This window comes from Apodemus sylvaticus, chromosome 7, assembly GCF_947179515.1.
Source record: "Apodemus sylvaticus chromosome 7, mApoSyl1.1, whole genome shotgun sequence".
Lineage (NCBI taxonomy): Eukaryota > Metazoa > Chordata > Mammalia > Rodentia > Muridae > Apodemus > Apodemus sylvaticus.
In genome coordinates, this window is record NC_067478.1 from 51,518,895 (window position 1) to 51,541,464 (window position 22,570).

Below are 22,570 nucleotides of genomic sequence, written 5' to 3' on the forward strand. Positions count from 1 at the left end.
CCCAAAGGATTGGTGGCCATCATGATTGTTACTCTCAGCGTTGCTTAGCGTTTAAAACCAGTTTGCTAGTAGTTTTCGTACATCGCTTATTATCTTAATAAATATGAGATAAAAAAAATCTTAAGAGTAAGGTGACACCACTGTCTAATTACTTTCTTCATTATGTGAATTTTATTATCTAATCAAAAATTTAAAAATTCAATTGATTAAAATTAATTAATTTAAGTTATGTATTTCTGTTTACCCTCCCCATCTCTAGTCTAAATGTAAAGGAACAATATTTAAGCTAATAGTGAACTTTCCTGGGATCATGTGCTTCAAAACTGTTAGCTACTCACAATCTTCACAGATGGAGATTTCTTTATTAGTGGAACATGAGAAGTGTATCTTGTTTCCTGGCATCGCCTGAAGTTACTGATACTTTGTTGCCCTCCATCCTGAAACATCTTTATCTGTGTGCACCCATGCGTGGTACAGTGTGGGGACAGCAGGAGCGGGGACGTCAGGAGCGGACTTAGATTGGGAGTCAATGATTTGCCCTTCCCCTAAAATCTGACCATGGGGCAGCTGTCTTTCCTGACTTCAGTCTCTGGTTGTTTAAAAACACGTCTATTATAAGGTGTCTTGGTCTTTCTGTTGTCCTGAAAATGGACGGTCACTGAGAAACTGGAAAGGAGATGAGATGTCTTTGAAGTTCCTCAGTCTGAAGAGCTGTCAGGCATTTGTAGGAATGACACAGCAATCTAAAGGACATTGCTGTTTTGAATTTTCTAAATCTTTTCAGAGATGCATGCATGGCTGTTTCCATGGTCAAATCATTTCTGTTCTGCCTGTCTCCCCTGTTACTCAGGATTAAGCATTGGAGGACTCTTAGAAGGCTCTCCCAGGTAAATGTAGATTTAAACTAGTCACAGAAACAAAAGGGTAGAAATTATGCTAAATTTCTTTCTTTTTAAAAAAAAATTATTTATTTATTATGTAAGTACACCATAGCTGACTTCAGACACCTCAGGAGAAGGCATCAGATTTCATTACGGATGGTTGTGAGCCACCATGTGGTTGCTGGGATTTGAACTCAGGACCTTTGGAAGAACAGTCAGTGCTCTTAACCGCTGAGCCATCAAGTCTTCACCAGTTTTAATTCACTTTTTTTGTGGACATTATGATTTAAAAAATTGCTCCATTTTTTTTTTAATGAAGACTTCACAGCTACGGAAAGGATTTTGAATCAAAGCTTAATCGGTGTAAAAAAAAGTTAGTTTATTCTGAATGAAAATGAAAGAGTCAACAAAGCAAGTCAAGGATGGCAGGGAGTTAGTTTCCTGGCTGTTACAGGGACTGTTTCCTATCAACCAGACTTTGCAAGGTGTGTTGAAAAAAGCCGGAGGCTATGATACGGGCAATGTAGTTTCCCAGTCTGGTTTAAGTGATATCGGCTTTGTTGGAAACAACCTTACTTAAAACATTTGTAACCTCAGATATAATAATTTTACTTTTAGAAATCGACTTTTCCTTTCATAATTATTTCCCAGTGTAGATGGGAAGATAATTTTGTGCAAAAGACAAGTAGGCCACTTTTAGTAAAAACTGTCCCTCTTATGTTTTGACTTTGTTTCCTCCCAGGCTAGGTTGCCTTTCTTCTTTCCTTTTGAAAATTTATTGTTTGAAAATTTCATACACGCATGTGATGTGTTTAACCCATCTTCCTCCCCTCCCTTGCTTCCCAGATCCCCTCAACCTTTACCACCCACCCTCATGAGTCCACTCAACCATGCTGGTATGTGCATGCTTGTAAGGCCTTCCACTGGAACAGGGACCACCTGTCAGGCTGCATCCTTGAACACAATACCTTCTCCACCCCCTAGCAGCCATCGATTACTATTAGTTCCTCACATAGAGGGGAGAGGTAGTGAGCCCCTCCCCAGTCCATGCTGGGACTTAGGCTGGCTTGATTGTGTGAATACAGTTAAGCCATGTGTGCCGTGTATGCGCTACGGTGCCAGCTATCCCTGCAGTCTTGAACGTGCCTCACGCTCCTGTCTGTCCCTCTGGCCTCACTTACCTGGCTAATTGGTCCCACACCGAGGGACCATTTTTCATTTGGCTCACTTTTTAATCCTGTGTAGAGAGAACCGGACAGAATAACAGCACCATCAGTTGATGCTTAGCGACCTCAAGCATGCTTTACCGATTTGCTGGGTGTGCACGCCAGATCCCCCGTCTCTGTGTGTATCTCAGGACCAGTGTTTTCCATGAAGCTCCGTCTTTCTTTGGCTGTTGGAGCACGTGCTCTCTTCATTCTTTTCTCTCCTCTCAGGGGTCAGCATCTGCTCCTTCTCCTGGCCTTGATGTTTTGCATTTCCCTGTTCTCTGTGGTTGGGCTTTCAACTCCCCCTCTCCTTTCTCTGGACCTCAAATGACTGTATATGTAGTGATGCCCCTGCCTTTAAAGGCAGCCTTTATGAAACTGATGTCCAAGTATAATGTTCATCTTCAGACCTACCTCCTCTCCTCAGCCTCACCAGTATCTCACTAAGAACTGGATAGAGCCGGTGGTCATAACCACCCATTGTTTAGAAAGTCTTTGTATGTAGGCCAGGCTGGCCTCTGGAGTGCTGGGATTCTAAGTACATGCCTTCAGCCCTGGCTACAGTACTTGCTTCTGCCAACTCCTCCATGCCTATTTTTGTTTTTCTCTTTAACATACATATTCTCCATAAAGAAAAGAACAACTTCCTTTATTATTCTGGTGAATTTCCTTTTGGGTAAACCAAAGCTATTTTTGAAGAGAGATATTGATGCTAGGAGAAAAATAAACATGCTATAATTAAAATCACAAGAACTCTTTTTATCAAATTAATAAGTTGGGATATACACAGAATGTGTTGAGCGTCTAGTTTAACAGACATAAATGACAGTAAATAAACTTGGGACTCTACTAGTGAACTCAATGTTAATTTAAATAACATTGAAAAAATATAACCTTTGCCAGTTTCTTAAGCTGTTGAATCTACAGTTTAGATAAACAGCATAGCAGTTGTGAGAGATGTAGCTCTCAGAGGAGGAGACACACAGCTATTTCCATTTGCAGAAATCCACTGGGATTGGTAACACCAGCGCAGACATCCCACTTACAGCCCACAGCCTGAGGGAGAGACTGGTCTCCACTCTCTGTGGCTGTCTTTAGGGAGCCACAGAGAGGAAGAGAGAGTGTTAATGAGATGGATTCACAAGTGAAAAGGAGGTTCACTCCAGCCTGTAAATTAGAAACAGTTTTCTAACTTGCTGGGTCTCAAGTTGGAAAGTTTGAGGATATCTTTGCGATGTGGAAGAAGAGTTCCAGACAGCTTCTCACAAAATGTCCACCTTAGACAGAAATCTCACACAAAATCGTGGTAGCAACTACAGTCCCACTTCCTCCAAATTGAGGAAATAGAGTAAAAAAGACATAATCACAAATTTAGGATTCTTGAATTCCTGCCCCTCCTTGATTTTCTTGTAGATTCATGTTTAATTTTTATTGCTTTTTTCTTTTGATATCTTACCTCAAGTTATTTCCAGGAAGAGTACAGATTAAAAAGACAATCATTATTTTCAAGGAATGTGACATTTAAACAATCTAAAGCTATATATATGAACATAATTTGAGAAACCAGAAATTGTTTTAAAGACTTAAACTAAAAAGCAGCCTGAGGGCAGCCCAACTATCTGCTGTCCCAGCTTCTGCTCTGCAGGGGCCATTTCTGGCTAAGAGGGCTACTTACTGAGGACATTTCCGTCTTTGTGTTCGTTATTTACATTGTTATTTCTTTTGCTACAATTTGATATTAGTGAATATTTTGTGTTTAATCAAAATGTATTGCTCTGTAACTTCTTTCTCTGATTTCCGCCCCCCCCCCCCTCTTTTAGCCTCTCGATAAAGAAAAGAGCATACCTTAAGTCAGTATTCAGTCTTACTTTGGCTATGAGAATTCTGCTTTCAGATCGAGCCAAGCGGTATACTATAGTCTGTCTGTCTGTCTGTCTATCTTTTATCCCTTTCCTTTCTGCCTTCTTTTCTTCCTTTTTGTTTTTTGATTTCTGAGAGAGGTTTCTGTGTGTAGCTTTGGCTATCCTGGAGATTGTTTGTAGACCAGGCTGGCCTTGAACTCAGAGATCTGTCTGCCTCTGTCAAGTACTGGGATTAAAGGCATGTCCCATCATGCCTAGAGACTCCTTTTTTTCCCCCTGTAAAATGTTTCTTTTTTTTTTTTTCTGGTAGTTAATAGTTGTAGTTTACTTGGTAGTTTCATATACTTCTTCCAAATTCTGTCAGCTATCCAAATTTAAATAGTCATATTTAGTATTTCTGTAGTTACCTTCTTGGCTGGGTGTAGTGATGCATACCTGTTGTCTCTATGGGACGCTACGCAAGAGTTCAAGATCATGCTAGCTAGATCAGAGTCCTCCCCTCACTCTCTTGCTTGGGAAGTCCCTGTCCTTAGATTACTCAACTAGCTGTCATATAGCATGACCTGGGTTTCAGTCTCCTGGCTCTCTTGTTTCTTAGTTTATTCTTTGTTTTTGAGAAACTCATTCCTTCTTTGTTCTCTCTCTTTCTCTCTGTTTCTCTCTCTCTCTCTTTCTCTCACCCACACCCACCCCCCCACACATATATGTACATGTGTATGTATATGTATATATGTATATACATGTGAGGTGTCCCTGCCCCCAGATCTTTAGAGAATATTTATATATTACTCTGATAGTTAATCACCTGTGTGGTATAGAACTCTGCATTGGAAATTTTCTCCCCTCATAATTTTGTCTTCTAATTTCCGAAGCCTGTTACTGAGCTGTCCTTCTCATTCTAAGAAGCAAGTTACTGGAGGACCGCCTCTTCTGTTGCTCTGCAGAGAAGTTGTATATGCTCAGAGTTTTCTACACTGTAATGCACAAACTAATCTCCTTTACACCTGGGAGATTTTTTTATATTATGTTTTGACTGTCTGTCTGCTCCTTTCCTCATTCCTTCCGTACTTCCTATTCTTTGGGCATTTGACTGGCTGGATTTTTCTAATTTAATATTTTCTATGTTTTTTTTTAACTTAATATTTCTGTTGCTGTTATAAAACACCATAACAAAAAAGCAGCTTGGGAAGGAAAGAGTTTATTTCATCTTACAGCTTGTAGTCCACCATCCAGGGAAGTCAGAGCAGGAACTCAAGGCCTGGAAGCCGGGACTGATGCAGAGGGGATGTGTGGAAGCTGCTTCCTGCCTTGTCTTCTATGGCTTGCTCAACGTGGTTTCTTATACACCCCAGGACCACTGCCCCAGGGGAAGCATAGGCCACTGTAAGCTGTATCTTCCCACATCAGTTGTCAATCAAAAGAGTAAACCACAGGCTTGCCCACAGCCCAACCAGTCTGGTGGGGGCATTTGAGGCTCCAACTTTCTGAATGACTATAGCTGTGTTTAGGTTACATAAAACCTAGTCACCACTATGATTTTGCATGCTTTGTCTTTTGTTTCATCTTCTGAAATACTTCTTCCTTCTACCAAGTGTTTCATTTCTGCTACTATACTTTTTATTTCACTTTTTTTTGTCTTCTGCTTATTTAAAAACAGTTTTGTTTTTCCTTTATGGATACAATATCTTATCTCTTTGAGAACATTTTATAAAGAGTTAATTTATTTTTTTCTGTACTAGGTATTGAGCCCAGAATTTCTTCCGTTGAGCCACTTCCCCAGCATTCTTTGAGGGATAGTCATAACACTGTAGGGTGAGTTTGTCTTCTACAAATTGCCTTTTCTCTGTGCTTTGCTCTACAGCGAACCACAGTTCTCAGATCTCTAGTGATCTATGTGCTCCTTGCTTAAAATGGGATATTGCAAGTGGATTGGAATCTCTGTGTTTGTAAATAGGATTGTCCTACAGGGGTCTTAGTCACAAGGCATTTACTCTTTCAGTAGCTGTAGGGGATTTCTGTAAGTCTGACAATGTTGCTATAAATTTTCATTGTACCTTGTGAGGTCTTCAGAATCCATAATGAAAATTTCTCTTAATTTTACTTAGATGGTTGCCTAAGATAGTCTTTATTATTTTCAATACAAAGAGGGAAGGAAAGCCATTTATATTTGTGATGCTAAAGGAGGTGGGCCCTGCCAGAATCAAAATTTGGTCCAGTTGAGTCTGTGTAGAGGTGTATAATCTGCACAGCTTAAGTGTCTTGGAAAGGCAGGAGAAACCTTGGTAAGGAGGACTGTGTGGATTACAGCTATCTCTGGTTCTATAGCAGAGAGCACCTATGTTTTCTTATCAACTTGCCTAGCAAAAGAAGTTGAAGGGGAATAGGGTAAGATGAGGCTTAATGGCTTTTAGCAGGCAATCATAAAAATAGTCAGATGGCTGATGCAGAGGGGTTATAAATTTGTGGCCACCTTGGGCTATAGAGCAAAATCCTATCTTAAAACAAGTATCTACACAAATGACAAACTACCACTCACACCAAAGGAATGCTATAAACAAGGGGCAGAGCAGATGCTTTCACAAGGGCTTCCATCTGCAGAAAGGGCTTCTGGGAGCAATTACATTACCTAAATCTGAGATAAAGAAAACTGTTTGTTTATTGCAGTGGTGCTGGGAATTGAACCCAGACGTTTGCATGTACATTGTTAGGCAAGTGCCTTACCACTAACCACACACACACACACACACACACACACACACACACACACACACACACACTCAAAGCTTCTGTTCTCCCTTTGTGTGCCAGAAGAGAGAGGCCAAGCAGGATTGGTAGGTCCATTTGCAGAAAGATATATATATATTTTTTAATTGAATATATTTTTTATTTACATTTCAAACGTTGTCTTAGTCAGGGTTTCTATTCCTGCACAAACATCATGACCAATAAGCAAGTTGGGGAGGAAAGGGTTTATTGAGCTTACACTTCCACGTTGTAGTTCATCACTAAAGGAAGTCAGGACTGGAACTCAAGCAGGTCAGGAAGCAGGAGCTGATGCAGAGGCCATGGAGGGATGTTTCTTACTGGCTTGCTTCCCCTGGCTTGCTCAGCCTGCTCTCTTATAGAACCCAAGAACACCAGCCCAGGGATGGCACCACCTACAAGGGGCCCTTCCCCTTGATCACTAATTGAGAAAATGCCTCACAGATAGATCTCAGGGAGGCACTTCCCCAACTGAAACTCCTTTCTCTGTGATAACTCCAGCCTGTGTCAAGTTGACATACAAAACCGGCCAGTACAAACGGTTTCCCAGTTTCCCCCTCCCCCAAAAGCCCCAACCCCTCCTCCCACCCCCTGCCTCTAAGATATGCCTCTCCACTTGACCCCCTCCCACCTATCCCCCCCTCGATTTCTCTACACTGAGGCATCTAATGAGCCTTCATAGGTCCAAGGACCTCTCCTCCCATTGATGCATGACAAAGCATTCCTCTGCTACAAATGTAGCTGGAGCCATGTGTACCTCTTAGTTGATGGCTTAGTCCCTGGGAATCCTGGGGTGTCTGGTTGGTTGATATTGTTCTTCCTATGGGGTTGCAAACTCCTTCAGCTCTTTCAGGCCTTTCTCTAACTCCTCCATTGGGGACCCGGCGCTCAGTCCAATGGTTGGCTGCGAGCCGCAGAAACATAAGTTAAGGACTCTTTAAACGGAAGTACTCAGAGTGTGGTAGGTCCCTACCAGCCTTCAGAACTAGTTGTAAGTGCAAATTATCAGGCTTACAAAATTGCTAAATCAGGGTTTGGTGGGCTTTACAATCCTGCTCTTAACACATACACATACAACCCTGCCTTTGCACAGACAACATGCAAGTCACGGTTTGCCGAGGAAGAATTTGGAGAGCTGACTCATGCTGTATGATGGGCACAATAAAGGTCTGGGACCTTCCCAGACCTTTCCCACTGGCTGGTGGGAAGGATGGAGGTGGGCCACTGACCCCAGGGAAGAATAGGCACAGGGCAATATCTCTGCAGAGAGGAGAGGAGCTTAGAAGCACAGCAGAGATGTGAATAAGAGGAAGAAAGTAGCTGGTAAGTTTCCAGAGGTCAGGGAGGCTCAAAGAACTCAGCCTTATGTGTTCTGTGTTGTCCTGCCTCGTTCTCAGTCACAGGTCTGTAGACAAGTCATACATGTGCAGCTAAGTCATGCCAGGGATACAGTAGAGAACAGAGAAGATGCCACAGAGAAAAGCTGGACCATCGATGCGCAGGGGGCACATCCCTTTTGGTTTTGTTTTTTCGCAGCACATCCACCAATGCATTTTATTGGTTACCGAAGAAATGAAGTGTCTGGATATTTTCTTGCTGCTTAGTTTTTGTTAACCTGACACGAACTAGAGTTATCTGAGAGGAGGGAATGTCAGGTGAGGGACTGCCTCTGTCAGACTGGGTGCATCTGAGGGGCATTTTCCTGATTAATGATGAATGCAGGAAGGCCCAGCCCACTGTAGGTGGTGCCATGCCTGGACAGACGGTTCCAGTTCATAAGAAAGCTGAGCAAACCAGGAAGGCACCATTCCTACCAGGCCTCCGCACCAGTTCCTGTTTCCAGATTAATGCTTTGAGTTTTTCTTTGGCTTCTCCCAGCAATGGATTGTTACCCAGAAGAATAAATCTTTTCTCTCTAAGCTGCTCTTGTTCATTATGTTTATCACAGCAACAGAAAACAAAATTAGAAGAGGACTCATGCAGTCTACTATTGTTTTTTTTTCTCTTAAATGATCAGTTGCTTTAGGCCACAAGGCAGCACTAAAAATAGAAATGAAAAGGCCAGGCTTTGTGGTGTATGACTTTAATCTAACACTTAAGAGGCAGATGCAGGAGAATCTCTGTAAGTTCAAGGCCAGCCTGGCTACAGTGGGACCTCCACATAAAGCCAGACACACTGAAACTAATAGACAAGAAACTGGGGAAGACCCTTGAGGACATGGACATAGGGGAAAAGTTCCTGAACAGAATATCAATAGCTTATGTTCTAAGATCAAAAATTGACAAATGGGACCCTCATAAAATTACAAAGTTTTTGTAAGGCAAAGGACCATCAAAAGGACAAAATGGCAACAAACAAATTGGGAAAAGATCTTGACCAACCTTACATCTGACAGAGGGATCATATCCAATATATACAAAGAACTCCAGAAGTTAGACCCCAGAAAACCAAATAACCTATTAAAAAATGGGGTACAGAACTAAACAAAGAATTTTCATACAAAGAACTTCAGATGGCTGAGAAGCACCTTAAGAAATGTTCAACATCATTAGTCATTAGGGAAATTCAAATCAAAACAACCCTGAGATTTCACTTCATACCAGTCAGAATGGCTAAGATTAAAAGCTCAGGGGACAGCAGGTATTGGCAAGGATGTGGAGAAAGAGGAACACTCCTCCACTGCTGGTGGGATTGCAAGCTGGTACAACCACTCTGGAAATCAGTCTGGCGGTTCCTCAGAAAACTGTGCACAACACTTCCGGAGGACCCTGCTATATCACTCCTGGGCATATACCCAGAGGATTCCCTAGCATGTAATAAGGATACATGCTCCAATATGTTCATAGCAGCACTATTTATAATAGCCAGAAGCTGGAAAGAACCCAGATGTCCCTCAATGGAGGAATGGATGCAAAAAATGTGGTAAATATATACAATGGAGTACTATTTAGCCATTAGAAACAACGAATTCATGAAATTCTTAGACAAATGGATGGAGCTGGAGAACATCATCCTAAGTGAGGTAACCCAGTCTCAAAAGAACACTCATAGTATGCACTCACTGAGAAGTGGATATTAGCCTAGAAGTGTGGAATACCCAAGACACAATCCACATATCAAATGATGCCCAAGAAGAAGGAAGGAGTGGCCCCTGGTCCTGGAAAGGCTCAGTGCAGCAGTGTAGGGGAAATACCAGAACAGGGAAGTGGGAAGGGGTGGATGGGGGAACAGGGGGAGGGAAGAGGGCTTATGGGACTTTGGGGGAGAGGGGATCCAGGAAAGGGAAAATCATTTGAAATGTAAATAAAGAATATATTGAATTAAAAAAAAAAAGAGAGACCTTGTCTCAAAAGAAAAAAAAGGTATCTTGTTACTTTCTTTTAGTGGAATGTATCACAAATATTTGTAAATACTTTCTTTAATATTTATATTTATAGTCTTTGGAAGTTAAAGTAAAATTTTATCCCTGTAGTCAGTCAGATTTCTTACACATTTCTAAAATACCTTCTTTCATTAAAACCAAAACCTTTATTAGGGATTGTGGTGATTTGATTCAAATATACCCCAGAGTCTTGGGCATTTGATCACTCAGCCCCAGTTAGTGGAACTCTTTGGTAGGTGTCTTAATTAGGGTTTCATTGCTGTGAAGTGTCACCATGACCATGACAACTCTTATAAAGGACAACATTTAGTTGGGACTGGCTTACATTTTCAGAGGTTTAGTCCGTAATTGTCATGGCAGGAAACATAGTGACCTGAAGGCAGACATGGTATTGGAGGGAGAGTTGGGAGTTCTGCGTCTTGATCTGCAGGCAGCAGAAGGAGACTGTGTCCAACGCTGGGCATAGCTTGATCATATAAGACCTTAAAGCCCGCCCCCACAGTGACACACTTTCTCCAACAAGGCTAAACCTCCTAAGAGTACCACTCTCTATGGGCCAAGCATTCAAACACATCAGTCTAGGTGGGGGAGGGGGAGGAGCACTCCCATTCAAACCACCATAGGAGGTTGAGGATGTGTGGCCTTGTTTGAGGAAGTATGTCACCCGAGGCAGGCTTTGAGGTTTCAAACCCTTGCGTCATTCTCGGCGTACTTTCTCTGCTTCCTCTCTGTGGCTTTTGATATGAGGCCCCAGCTTGCTGCTCCAGTCACCATGCCTGTCTCCTGTCCCACTTTCTTGCTGTGATGATGATGGACTCTTAACTTCTGGGACAGTAAACCAAAAACAAATCTTCCTTCTATAGCTGCTTTGGTCATGGTGTTTTATCACAGCCACAGAAGAAAAGCCATTATTATAGTCAACAAAAGTTTCTCATAACAATACAGTAGATATTGCTGGAATCACCTAGAATCTTCTACTTGTAAGAGATTTCCTGTATGATGTCAGACCCAGCTTGAACAAAGCTTTCTCTGGACTTCTAGTTCAGGGCCTATCTGCTTATACGTTTTCTTCATTGATGTAGACCAAAACACAGTGTCCGCTGTCCCCCGCTGTCCCGTTAGCACCTCTTCATGCCTCCTGCTCTCGTGAGGTCTCAGACTCCCCTGAGAGGGCCTTGCTCAGGCACGCGTCTATTTCGTTGTGTCTTTCTTATGTATATTGACCTGCCTCGTGGATGAGTTCATTGCCTTTGCTTCCATGACCTGAGGATCCCTAACCTATTTTTCAAGCTTAAATTTCTAAATTTCTTCTCTGCAGCAATTTCCTATCCCCATCTGTTCCTCTGGATGTTGTTTTGTTTCCTAAAAGCCTTTTTTCCAGAATAGAATTTTGGTCTCTCCAGGTCTCCCGACAGCTGTTGTTGATTTATGTCTCTGGATTCGTCACTGCTCCTGTCAGTGTTGCTGTCTCCTATCTGACCTCTCTCATCTCAAATCAAGGGCTCCAGAGGCCCCTTGGTAGTTCCTTTGTGAGACCCTGGGATTCTGTCCTTGTCGTTATCCCTTTGTGCCTGGCTTCTTTCCCCCCACCCCTCAGTCTCTTTCCTCAAGACATTCCTCCCAGGGCTGCAGAATCGGCTTGTCATCTTCTGACAACTGCCCTCAAAGGCCTACCCTTGCCCAAAGTTTAAAACCTGGTCTTCTGGTGCTTAGCGCTCCACACCCCAGCTGCTGCTCAGGTCTTCTGTAATGGCTGTTACCCACCCTTGAAGCATCATCTCTTATTTTAAAAGGACAAACAGCACCTCTCCTTGTCTTCTGGATGTTCCTGGTTTATTCCTCCTTGTGGTTCCTCTTAGGTTGACAGAGGTTCTCCTCATTCCTTCCAGTCTTACTTCAGATGAAAAAAAAAAAACCCTGTATTTCCAGGAAACCTTTCTACGTATGCGTGTGGTGAGGTAAGTGTGTGTGTGTGTGTGTGTGTGTGTGTGTGTGGAGATCAGAGGTCAATATAAGGTGTCTTCTACAATTGTTCTCCACTTCAGTTTTTGAGGTAGGGTCTCTCACCAAGCCTGGAACTCATCAGTCAGGTGGGCAGACGGGCAGATGGGCTTCAGGAATCTGCCTTTCTCCAATCCCCGCCTCCTCCCGCCTACCACAAGCAGCAGCAGCTTCTATGCCTGGCTTCTTGTGTGCACTGGGGATCCGAAGTCAGGCCCTCAGCCTTGCACAGCAGACCCTTGACTGATAGAGCTATCTCTATGGCCCCAAGAATCTCTTTCAGTCGGCTAATCCTCAGCCTTTCTTTCATTCACGTGAAGCTAAAACAACTCCTATCCCACGTGTTTGCCTCTTAACTATAGGAAAATAAGTGCCAATCAAAGCCATCCTTAGTGACCATCGCATAGATGAACTGAGTGCAGTCTTGACTCCATGCAGGCGAGGAAACGAGGCCCGGGCCAGGTGTGTGAAGTCACAGGATGGCTTCCAGGCTCAGGCTAATTGTTCAGAGTCAGTCCTCTGAACACAGCTCTGTCTTAGAGTCTCTGAACTCAGGGACTGTTCCTTTCCACTCAGTGGTTGTGATGTGTATTTTGTGGTCAGACAGACACTTTACTTGAGAAGTGTCTGTCTGACCCTCGAGGCCACAGCCATATAGTATACCCATTCTCCAGAAGGACTAGAAGAAGGCTGTGTGCTTGAGTAATCTCCGGATGCTGAGTGGGTTGAGTGGACTGTGGAAACTGCTCAGTTCTTTTGAGATGATGCAATTAATTGTCATCAGTTGTGAAAGCAGCCTCAAGTTCTGGGCTCTTGAGAGCAAATATTCAGAGAAGCCATTTTTTTTTTTAAACCTCTGACTTTTACCACATGACCTCTACTAATTTCTCCAAGTTATGCTGTGTGAACATCTAAAAAGTAACACCGACCTCTACTAATTTCTCCAAGTTATGCTGTGTGAACATCTAAAAAGTAACACCGATGCAATGGTCTCACATAGTCCTTGCTGAATCTTGTCACAGGTAGAAATCAAACACCGGCAAAGTCCACCAGTCAGCAAATACACAGCGAACCAGGCTGGGCCTAGCGTCTCAGCTGGCTGGTTTTATGTTCTTCCCTTTGACGCTTCATGTGAAATGTGGGTGGAAAGTTCTGACACAGTGTTTTTGTCTTTTGAAGGGTCCCTCACCGAAACCTCAAGTTTCTCCAGGGAAAGGAAGAAATGCCAGGGCTACCTGGAAGAGGTGGGCCACCAGAGGTATGGCTGACGGCGGAGGGTCTGGCGTTCAACACTCATTAGTACCTCAGGATTTCCCGAGGCTGGGTCATGCTCTGCGGCTTTGATTTACCATTCTCTCTGGAAGGAGGTCTTTCCAGGAGCTTGTAAGATGGCCTACATTATGTGTACACAAAGTAAAACTGCCTTAAAAGTCATTCATTTTTAAAAAAGTGGGCACGAGTCTCAAGCTGTACAAGTATCAGAGTGTTTAATCACCTTTTCTAGAATGTTCTGAGTACTTTAAAAGTGAAAAGCAATACTAACCAGAATAAAATCTGACTCCCTAAAGTCCTTTGATGGACATACACACACACACACACACACACACACACACTTGAATTTTTTTCTTTTTTTTGAGACAGGGTTTCTCTGTGTAGCCCTGGCTGTCCTGCAACTCACTCCATGAACCAGGCTGACCTTGAACTCAGAAATCCACCTGCATCTGCCTCCCAAGTGCTGGGATTAAAGGCGTGTGCCACCACTGCCTGGCTACACACACACACACACACACACACACACAATTTTAAAGAAAACAAATTAGACATTCCTTGCAAGTTATACGTGACATCTACTATCTTATTAGGTAAGATATGGGGGAGGGGACTGAGAGAAAGCAGGTTGAGATTCCATTTGCCTTCTAGTTGTGAAGGTCAGCGTGGGTTAGGGCCCATGCCCTTCGGCCGCACCTTTCTCTTTCAGAGATCTCAGCAGCCTCATATTCTCTCATTTCGATGGAAGCGCCAAGGCCTCTTTACCTATGACTGTTACCTGGCACTGGTCATGTGGTGCCCAGGCTGCACGCATGTCAGCACTTGTTGGTCCTTACCGTTGTGCCTCGATGCGTTTGTGTACAGCCAGTGTCACGCATTTGCCGTGGATGTCATTCAATACTCCGAGTTCTGAAGAGGTTTTCTTCCTTTGTGCCCCCACACCAGCTACTTATAGTAGATCAAAACCAAACAAAAAGTTAACTACAAATATCAGACAGTAACGTACTAAAAACTGAGTGGTCTGGAAAATGTTTCTCGACATTCAGAGGCAGATCCGGTATGGGCCAGTAGGAACTTATTCCAAGAGCCAGAATGTCTATCTCATTTAGAGTCCGCCAGTGACGTAAGTGTTTATTGTTGGTGGGTTCTGGAAAACCTTTTGAAGTATACAAGGGCAAGCAACACCTGACCTAACTCTGCCCAGGGCTGTTAGAAAGCCCACGGGAGCTCGTGGGGAAGAGCAGTGAGGAGAAGAGACAGGCCAAACACCCAAAGCCAGTGGTTAGAGTACCAGTGGCCGCACACTACAGAGTCTGCCCACTTTCCCTTCTGAGAGGAACTGCTTTGTGCTTATTTACAGAGGGCTCGCCCACAGCCCACAGACGATAGGCCTTCCCAGAGGAAATAAAACAGCACTGACAGTTTGAAGAGATTTTTAAAGCAGGCATTTAACCTTCATTAGTGTGAAGAGATGCCAGACCCTGCTGCCTCCTGAGTGGCTCGGTGCAGGACAGGCGCCTCCGGCCACACGGAGTTACCGTGCACTGGTAACGGGACACAAATTGTGATATGCTAGGCAGATTGCACACGTCTTGGATTTTGGAAGCCATTAGGAAGGACAAGGATGGATTGTTAATGCTTTGGGATGATGGCTTTTTAGATAATACTGGGTTACACATAGAAAGATAGTTTGCTTGTTTTTTCTTCTCTTTGAATGGCTACCAGAGTAAAGGTACACGTGGGGCGTGCATGCATGGCTCACGTCATCTTTCTGTTGGACAGATATTAGTTAGGATGTAGATAGACATGGGAATGTCACACAGGGAGAGCATTGCATGCTGGGGCCAGTGCTTCAGGGGCGGTGCTTGTGAACTGGGTGCTGCCAGCAATCGGGTGGCCCTACCCGATGTCAAAGAATTGGGACAGGGGATAGGTTTTAGAGGAAGAACACAACCTGAAGGAAAGGCTGGTCAGGAAGACAGAAGTTAGCACAAGCACAGAAAAAAAGACTTAGAATTTACAGAGGAATCTGCTTGCACTACAGAGGAAAGGGGAAAGGAGAGGGCACAGAAAGGTTCTCTTCGCAGTTTGTCTTGATAGAGGTCAAGTTTTGCGATGCCTACCTAGAATGTTATCCTATTACTTGAGTAACAAACCTGTTTTCCTTACAAAGGCTGCTTTAATGTTAGGCATGTATTATCTCAAGGTACCAACAGATGGCACTGTGCTCTAGGATTGAGAAAAAAAGGCAAATTGTTGGTTTAGTGATGCTTAAAATTTCAAAATAAAACCGCTGTCATTTTTGAGCTTGTAAGCCAAATACATCTCTCTCTCTCTCTCTCTCTCTCTCTCTCTCTCTCTCTCTCTCTCTCCACACACACACACACACACACACACATGATTTAGGCTGGCCATTGGTCTTCAGAGGGTGGGTTCTTAAGTACTTAAAGACCCCATAATTATCATCTAGAGAAGGACAACTCCTAGCAATTGCATTTGTACAGTATGTTAAATTATTCGGTTAGCCAGGTACAGCGTACTGTAAATAAGGAAATTTGGTTTAGGAGCTAATGGTTTCTGTAATGGCTGTGACCCCCATATAACCAGGTTGGGCTTCAGTCTTATCTCACTTGGACACCCACAGTGCAATGCTGCTCTTTAGTGGGCGGTTGACTTCCGTTAGTTTCCCTGAAGTCTCTTGCTACCTTTTAGGTAGTCTCTGGCTTGGTGCACTAACACTTCAGACAGCCGGAGAGAATTAAAAGGTAGTCGTCTCACCACAACTTAAATTATAACAGAAGATACAATTTAAAGTTCTCTTCTGAAGAGAGAAGCAAGTTCTACCCTTAGTTAAGAAGCTACCGGAAAGGGGAAAATCAGTTCCACCCCTCCCCCTCCCCCCAGTGGAGGGACATTGGATATATCAGTCACATGGTAGGGCAGGTTCTATGGTCAGGAGTAATTGGTCAACACAAAGTAGACTCCATGTTTTTTTTTAAAGGGAGAGTAAGTACATGAAATATCGGATACAGGATGAGGGGAAAGACTATGATAAAAATACATTGTATGAAAATATGAAATTTTAAAGGAATAAATAAGAACACTAGAAAGTAAACCAAACTTTCTCCTCACCTGGCTGGCACCCAGCTCTGCAGTGGGCACTCTGCCCCATCTAACAGTTGTGTTCCAGCTCAAGGCTCCTAGACGTTCTGTTTTGGTAGAGAGAGGCAGTAAGAAGCCTGTGCCTTCCCTAACTAGTGCTCAGTGTACACTCTCCAAGGGTTCCTGCTGATTTTCAGAGCCCTGACTGGTTATAGAAGTGTCATGTGTGGCAGTCGGAAACAGACAGACTTGTCTTGAGTGACTCTGGAAGCCTTCCAGGGCCTACCTCATACCCCAGTCCTTCATCAGTCTGGCTCCTCCCCTTGCTCTACGAACACCTCTGAGGCACCCATCCTTAGAGGCTTGCTGGTTCTCTTGCCCCATGTCAGCCATCATGGGTAGCAAACCAGCAAGAAGCCGGGGCCCTGCTTCCCCACTTGCTGTGCATGCGACCCGAGGAAACCCAGCATCCCTTCTGAGCCACGCGCACAGGTTTCTTGCGCATAGTCCCTTTCTCTTCAGTTGAGTTTGCACCTCTCTAAGTGGTTTCTGGTAGAGAAGCAGATGTGGAGTTGGGAGAGAAGTGTGCATAGAGTCCTTTGCATGGAAGTGCAAAAAAGTTCATCAAAGTCCTTTCAAAGAATGCTTGCAGCTGCATTTCAAAGTCCCAAACCCGTGACCCCATGGCGCGAGGTACCCTTAACCCCAAGCGATGGCTCTGCTGCTTTGGCTCCCGTTTTTCCCCAATGCCCACTTCTTGTGGATACATGGCTCGATTTGTCAATTTTATAGGCGAGACGCGTTGAATGTATATGAAAGCTCAGGGCAAACCTTAGGAAGTCAGGAAAGCAGATGTCTCACTCAGCAAGGCTGTTGAAGCTTTCTCTCTACCACACACCGGGATAAAGAATAACATGTCAGGTAGAGAAGCTGATGAAGGGTAATGATGCCCTCCCTGTCCGACTCCATTCATGAATCGCTGTGTTAGCCGAGATGGTGATGGGATGCTCTAGCCAGTCACGGTAGAGAACGAGTCCTGTTCCCTCTGGCTCTTTACCGGAGCTAGAGGAGGAACAGCATTTCCAGGCACCCTAGGTAGGGCATCCCAGAGCAAGCCAGTTAGTTCCCTTGGATCCCATCCATCCTTCTGCGCTTCTTCACTGAGTCAGGAGGGAGCCAACATCTCCAGAGCTTTGAGGTTTGGAATTCTGTGACAGGTAGTGGAATTAAGATTATATGATTATATAGTTGTTGTTCTTGGGTTTTTTTTTTTTTTTAATCAGCTCAGCACTGAGAGTGATGAATTAAATGTGGCCCTGATGAATTTGTTCTTGCCTTGCAGGAAAGCGCTCCCCCAAAACCAGGCTCATCTGATTGTGCCAAGGACTCAACTTCAAAGGCTGCCTCCCTCCAGTCAGTGCCGCATGTAATTACAGTGAGTTAGCCCCATGTCAGATGTGGATAGTTGTTTGTGGACCGCTACTGTATTTAAGCAATATTTTAGCACCATTTCTGTCTGTAACCTTTTACATTGGTCAGAGTAAGTAAATGTAAAGAGATATACTTTTATTTTGTTTTGTTTTACTTTTGAGACATGGTCTTGCTATATTTTAGCCCAGCCTGGCCTGCAAACTCAAGAGCCTCCTGCTACAGCCTCCCAAGGGCTGGGATTTCATGTGTGTTTTGGTAAAGTTTGTACTATTTTGACAACAATAAAGCTACTTTCTTCTCTTGCTATAACTGAGCTGCTGGGAAGACCAAATTGTTTAATTTTCCAAACCACCATATTAGTTAGGGTCAAGCCCAATGATTCCCCTTGCACTGAAGTGAAATTCATTTGTAGGTTAGTCTTGAGTGACTAACTACAGTGCACACCATGACATGAGATTTAAAGCCTGATACGGGACACCCACTTTTTTCATAGCTCTGTGTTGGTGACATGTGCGCTGTGTGATGTTTGTCATGTCGTTGGACCAGAGTCTATGAGTTCTGCTGTCCTGTGATTGATTCATAGCAATGAATTGTCACTATTTTACTGGTTTTACTTTGGATAAAAATGCAATATTCCTACTATTAGTGACATTTGTAAACTTGGGGCCCTGCTACCTACCTGCCAGGTAACATATGGATTCTTGGTTTTTATTTATTTATTTATTTATTTATTTATTTATTTATTTTACATTGCAGCATATTCCTTATTGTATTTCTATGTCCTGCAAATAATTTGGAGGTGTGGAAGAGATAGACACCGATATTCATGAAAACCCTACCGAATTGCTTACATATTAAATCATTTAAATGCATTCACACAAAAATATAAAACATCATAGTTTTTAAACAGATGCAACAAAACAAACAAACACCAAAACAGAATGCATTTATGTGGGAGTCCCTGTAGACTCTGTGGCTGGTGACAGGGATACAATCAGCAAAGAGGTGAGCATGAAAACTCAGTTTAGCTGGACCCCATCAGCCTGGCTGGATCAAACGCTGGGCATCTCATGCCGGGCAGTTTACTGTCTACAAGCCTATTTAAACACAGTACAATTTTGGCAAAAGAAAGTTTTTAGGCAACAATCATTCCAATTCCACGTTCACAGTAAAGCTTAAGTTGTGACTACACAGAAACTCTTTTGTAAAATGCATGCGACTATGAAGATCGGAGTCTACAGTTTAAAGGCCTAGGATCTGGCCTGGTCTCTGACCAAGACAGCATGGAGGTAGCAGGCTATAAAACACATGTGACATCTCTCCCAAGGATGGGTTCTATTTACTGGGTGCTAAAGATAAAGGCCAAGGGAGGGAGAGTCTGGGATAGACATTCTGGCAGATTTAGAGGAGGTCTGGCTCCACAGATGGCAAAGGTCACCAGGTCATTAACAGCATCCACTCCCAGCCTTCTGAGTAGAAAGCAGGAATTTTTTTTCTTCCATCAAGGAGACAACCACGCATGTTTAGCATTCCTGGTTCCCTGGTGTTTATCTGTGCACACAAGGACCTTGTGCCTTCTACAAGTTTATCCTAAGATCCTTTCTTCATGCTGATCCTGAGGTATGGCAGGATGCAGTCAGAACCGAGCCACCCCGCGGTGCTGTGGGGATGAAAGCAAAACCAACATCATCCTGGAATGAGCTTTCTGAGTCACTTATTCAAGTTGTTTTTTTATATATACAAAATCAGAAGATTGCTTCCAGGGTGAACACTAATTCTAAGTGGTTTTCAGCATCCTAAGTTAGAAATCACCTAGTCACGTGTGGGAGCGCTCACCCCAAAGGTCTGGGAAACATGACAGTGGGAGACTGTTTGATTCATGCCTGTCTGTGTCAATGTCGTCTTTGTGGGGTCAAATGTTCACTTGTGAGCCAGTTTGGTGTAGATCATGGGGACAATGTACTAGTCCAGGACCCAAGAATCACTCACTCCTCCTCCCCCTTACCCCTCTGTCTTTCCCTCCCTCCTTCCCTCCCCCCCTCGGTGTGTGTCTGTTTCTTTCTCTGTCTCTGTCTGTCTATATCCCCATTTCCCTCTCTCTCTTACACACACACACACACACACACACACACACACACACACACACACACACACACACACACACACTACAGTGAAGGGTTGTCTAGGGACACACCCACAGCTTTGGCAGCTGTATATAGAAGCAACTTCATTCCCGCAGCTCCTGTATGGAAGGCCATTTCTTTCATGGCAATTTGAAACCAACCCGCAAACAACCTGTTCAGATGTGGAACGAATAGGATAGTTTGCAAATTATCATGGAGAGCCACTGAGGAAACTCGCCTATTACTCTAATGGTCCTGGTTTGCTGGGGACTTGTATCCTTTCTCCCTCCCTTGGCTCCCGAGTGTATTTTCACGAATGTCCAGCAGGGGGCAGGGTGGTGCCAGCTGATGGTTCAGCCCTTCAGGGTTCCTCATTCTCTATATTCCCAAGGAGAATTGGCTTTGAATGTTTTTCTCTGATTCCATACTTTTAAGAATACCTGGAAAGAACTTAACACGTTTTTGCAGACATCATTTCGCTTGATCTTCACATCCCCCCCCCCCCCCCCGCCGCCGCAGGAAAACACTGTTCACATTTTATAGGTAAAGAAAACAGAAATTCTGAGAGGCTAGAGGACTTTTATAAGTGGAAGATCTCGGAGCCACATGCTGCTTCTCTGTCTTCTACTCAGAGCTAGTATATTCTGTCAGCCTTCAGCACACTCAGACCGCATTCATTAATTTTATTTTGTTTATTTATTGTGTGTGTGTGTGCACACGTGCATGTGTATGTCTTTTAGTGTAAGTATGTCAGCACGTCTGTGCCACTTCGAGGGTGTGGAAGCCAAAGGACAACTTTCAGGAGATGATTCTCTCCTTCCTTGATGTGGGTCCTGGGATTAGAACTCGGGCCATCAGGCTGGTCTCAAGTGCCCACTAAACCATCTTGCTGTGCACTTGATATGTGCAGGCTCTCTCTTAATGTTCTAGAGTTCATTCGGGTGGCATCCTGCAGAGCCAGGGCCGCAGCTCAGCATAAATCCCACGGCCCCGCCTTGTGCCTGAGACTACTACCATCCTCATTAGAGAGAAGAATTCCCCCCGCACTGTTGTAGGGCTGGAGTTAGACAGCTGTGAGCCACCGTGAATCCTCTGGAAGAAGTCAAGACTTTTAACATCCGAGCCACCTTGACATCCCCTTGGCTTGGTTTATAAAGACCTAGAAAGAAGTCTCAAGTGGAAGTGACCAATATGTTACAGTCTAGGGGACTTGATTTGGTTTGTTTTCTCTGCAGGTTAAAAAGAATTATAAGGCAGGGAAAATATAGAGTATAGCAGGTAACAGCAGGGGAAAAAAATCTCAGACAGAGCAGACTAGAATCAGCTGGTCAAGAAGAAAAGCTTAACACACACACACACACACACACACACAGCATAACAAATGGAGACAAAGACCCCCCGCAGAGCAGAGGGCAGACTTGGGAGCCGGAAAGAGGGTCTTCATCTGCTATGTTAGCGTTGGTCCCATTGAATAAAGACAGGGGAGCTGATAGGCCCATCCACAACTTTGGGGTAAACATGCCGTGACCCAGTCTTCTACCTGTGGGACTACTGGTGGGAGGAAAAAAACCCCTCTAGGCCGTTGTTTTAAGCTTTTAGGCATTTATCATGGTAGAATGTGAAGAAGAAGCCAGAACTTGGCCATCTTCTATCTGAGGCGCCTCTCCCTACCTGACTTCCTGTCAGGGATCTGTCTAACTTCCGGTCCTCACAGGCCTTGCAGCCTCGCCGCAGTGGACCCACGCTGTATGCCTGACCCTAAACATCCTTAAAGGGTAAAGATAAGCTTTGGCTTAACAGTGTGACCTCAGAGATGTGCTTTGCACGATGGAGGATGTTTGCCTCCGGGCTAGGGCCTGGCGGAGCCCTCTACACACCCCACCAGCCAGCTGAAGGACATGTGTCACCCAGCAAACAGTCCACACATCCTCGTGCCTTTACTGTGTTGGCAGTCCAGCAGCTCTGATTTGTGGAAGAGGATGATGCCCCTCTTGCCCTCCTCAGATTTCACTGTCTGCTTTAGCCAGTGCTGGTTTCTGCTGTTTCACGTTTTGCATAAGACTCTCTCTCTGTCTCTCTCTCTCTGTATCTCTCTCTCTGCTTCTCTCTGTCTCTCTCTCATATCCTGATTTTAATTTCCTGTAAGCATATAATTATCACTACATTTTGAATCAGTTTTTTTCTCTTTCTTTTAAAGGAAATTCGATATTTTTAGTGTAGGTACAGTTTATCTACTTTTCTAATGTTGTCTCCTCAGTCTTCCCATGTCCGGATGGGATGACACACTGTATATGATGCTTACAACACCCCTCCTACATAAGTATCTTGGGGCGTTTCTTCCCTGATAATTGCAATTCTAGATCACATTCAGAAGACTAAGAAGGCAGTGTTAGCATTTTGGAAGGCTGATCCTGAAGGCGACTGCATGTCAGAAGGTGGCCAGCAGGGGGCAGTCTCTCCCAGCAGAACACAGCGCTGTCTTCTTTGTGGCCTGTTTATGCCATTTGCTGTTCTTGAATGAATCTTTGAAGGAGCAAAACTGACTTC

At 44.0% G+C, this 22,570-nt stretch overlaps 1 protein-coding gene across 1 annotated transcript in view; it reads left to right on the forward strand.

The window, feature by feature from the left end:
* Positions 1-17,974, forward strand: part of Lrrc1 (leucine rich repeat containing 1) — a 164,881-nt gene extending 146,907 nt beyond the window's left edge. The window contains exons 14-15 of the mRNA XM_052187781.1: positions 13,278-13,356; positions 17,812-17,974. Coding sequence (XP_052043741.1) covers positions 13,278-13,356; positions 17,812-17,843 — 111 coding nt within the window. The 3' untranslated portion in view covers positions 17,844-17,974. The remainder of the gene's footprint in view (positions 1-13,277; positions 13,357-17,811) is intronic.
* The last annotated feature ends 4,596 nt before the right edge of the window (positions 17,975-22,570 follow it).